Below are 1313 nucleotides of genomic sequence, written 5' to 3'. Positions count from 1 at the left end.
CATTTGTGAGTGGAACTAAAGTTCCTCCTCCTGGAGAAAAGAATGACAATGATGTTGAGGATGCTGCCTCGGAACAAGTCCCTTATTACGCATCTGACCCAGATGTAGGATTTGCCACATCTGATTTTCCAGAAGTTCCAAAGGAATCACTTCCGTCCAAGTACAGTTACTAGGACAGCCCCAGACATGCTCCCCTTCCCCGCTTCTGCCTTGTCTGGCCTTGATACTGAATCACCAAATCCTTCAGGTGATGAAGAATCTTATTCAGATAATTTGAAGGCAGAGCTTGAGGAAATGCTCCAGGAGAAATCAGAAAGCAAGGACATCAAACCTCCTAATACTTCAGTTGGTGAAGATAAGCAATTTCTGCCATTCATATCTCGCCAACTACCATCCTCTACATCTCTTCCCCCTGCACCACTGTCTTGTACATCTTTTGAAAGAAAAAGAAACCCTCCTCCATCTGTTTCAAGGACCAACACTGACGATGATGTGGATTTGCTAGATGTTTCGGCTACTTGTCAAATATATTAAGATCATATCATCAACATCATGCTAAAATAGTATAAATCAAAGACACAGTACACATTACGGTAAAATCATAGGGATGTCCAAAGACACAATACACATTTGACATTACGGTAAAATCACAAGGATGTCCAACAATCCACCGGAACTAGAAACACTAAATCCTATTACACAAGAGAAATCTTGGTGCCATCATACTAATCATTTCACAAGCAGAATGCTGTGATATAGAACAAAAGGATCCTACTTTGTTACTGAACTCTGGGGACGACCATTGCATCTGGCTCCTAGATCTTGTCAAGCTTTTCTCTCTTGACCACCGGGTTGGCTTTCCTGATAGCATCCTTTCCAGCAGCCCGATAATCAAATGAGCACTCATGCTTGTCAGGGTAGCGATGATCTGCACAGTACAAGTTTCCACACCTGCAATTGAAACCTGTTAAGCCAACACGTTTCCGACAACTGCAGCACCTATTTGGTCCCACTTTCACTTTCACCTCTGAATCCTGGTATGACGATGATGAGTCACCCGGTGCTAAATTGGTAGAAATTTTTGACTCCACATCTCCGGCTTGCAAATTAATGGTGTCACCAACTGCAGCTTCCTTGTGGGTACTGCCAGAGCCACCGTGCACAATATTTTCAAGCCCATGATTGAGTATCATGTCTTTGTAGCACTTGGAGCACATGTTCATAGTCTTTGCAGTGCCAAAAAAGCCACAGTTGTTGACACAAAGAATGGGTTCTTTTGGAGATTGGGAGCCCGTCTCTTTTGAACCCTCCAT

General features: G+C 43.3%; 1 protein-coding gene across 1 annotated transcript; it reads right to left on the bottom strand.

Moving 5' to 3' along the window:
- Nucleotides 1–815: 815 nt before the first annotated feature.
- LOC108202241 (zinc finger A20 and AN1 domain-containing stress-associated protein 4-like) lies at nucleotides 816–1313 on the bottom strand. Its single transcript, XM_017370633.1, has one exon. The coding sequence runs from the start codon at nucleotides 1311–1313 to the stop codon at nucleotides 816–818; it is 498 nt and encodes a 165-aa protein (XP_017226122.1).

Source organism: Daucus carota, chromosome 9, assembly GCF_001625215.2.
Source record: "Daucus carota subsp. sativus chromosome 9, DH1 v3.0, whole genome shotgun sequence".
Classification (NCBI taxonomy): Eukaryota; Viridiplantae; Streptophyta; class Magnoliopsida; order Apiales; family Apiaceae; genus Daucus; species Daucus carota.
The sequence above is the reverse complement of the archived record's forward strand: the minus strand, read 5'-3'. Positions and strand labels throughout refer to the sequence as shown.

Bases quoted from the DNA above. Each gene is read 5' to 3' on its own strand.
- LOC108202241 (XM_017370633.1), bottom strand. From the start codon at position 1,313: ATGGAGGGTTCAAAAGAGACGGGCTCCCAATCTCCAAAAGAACCCATT.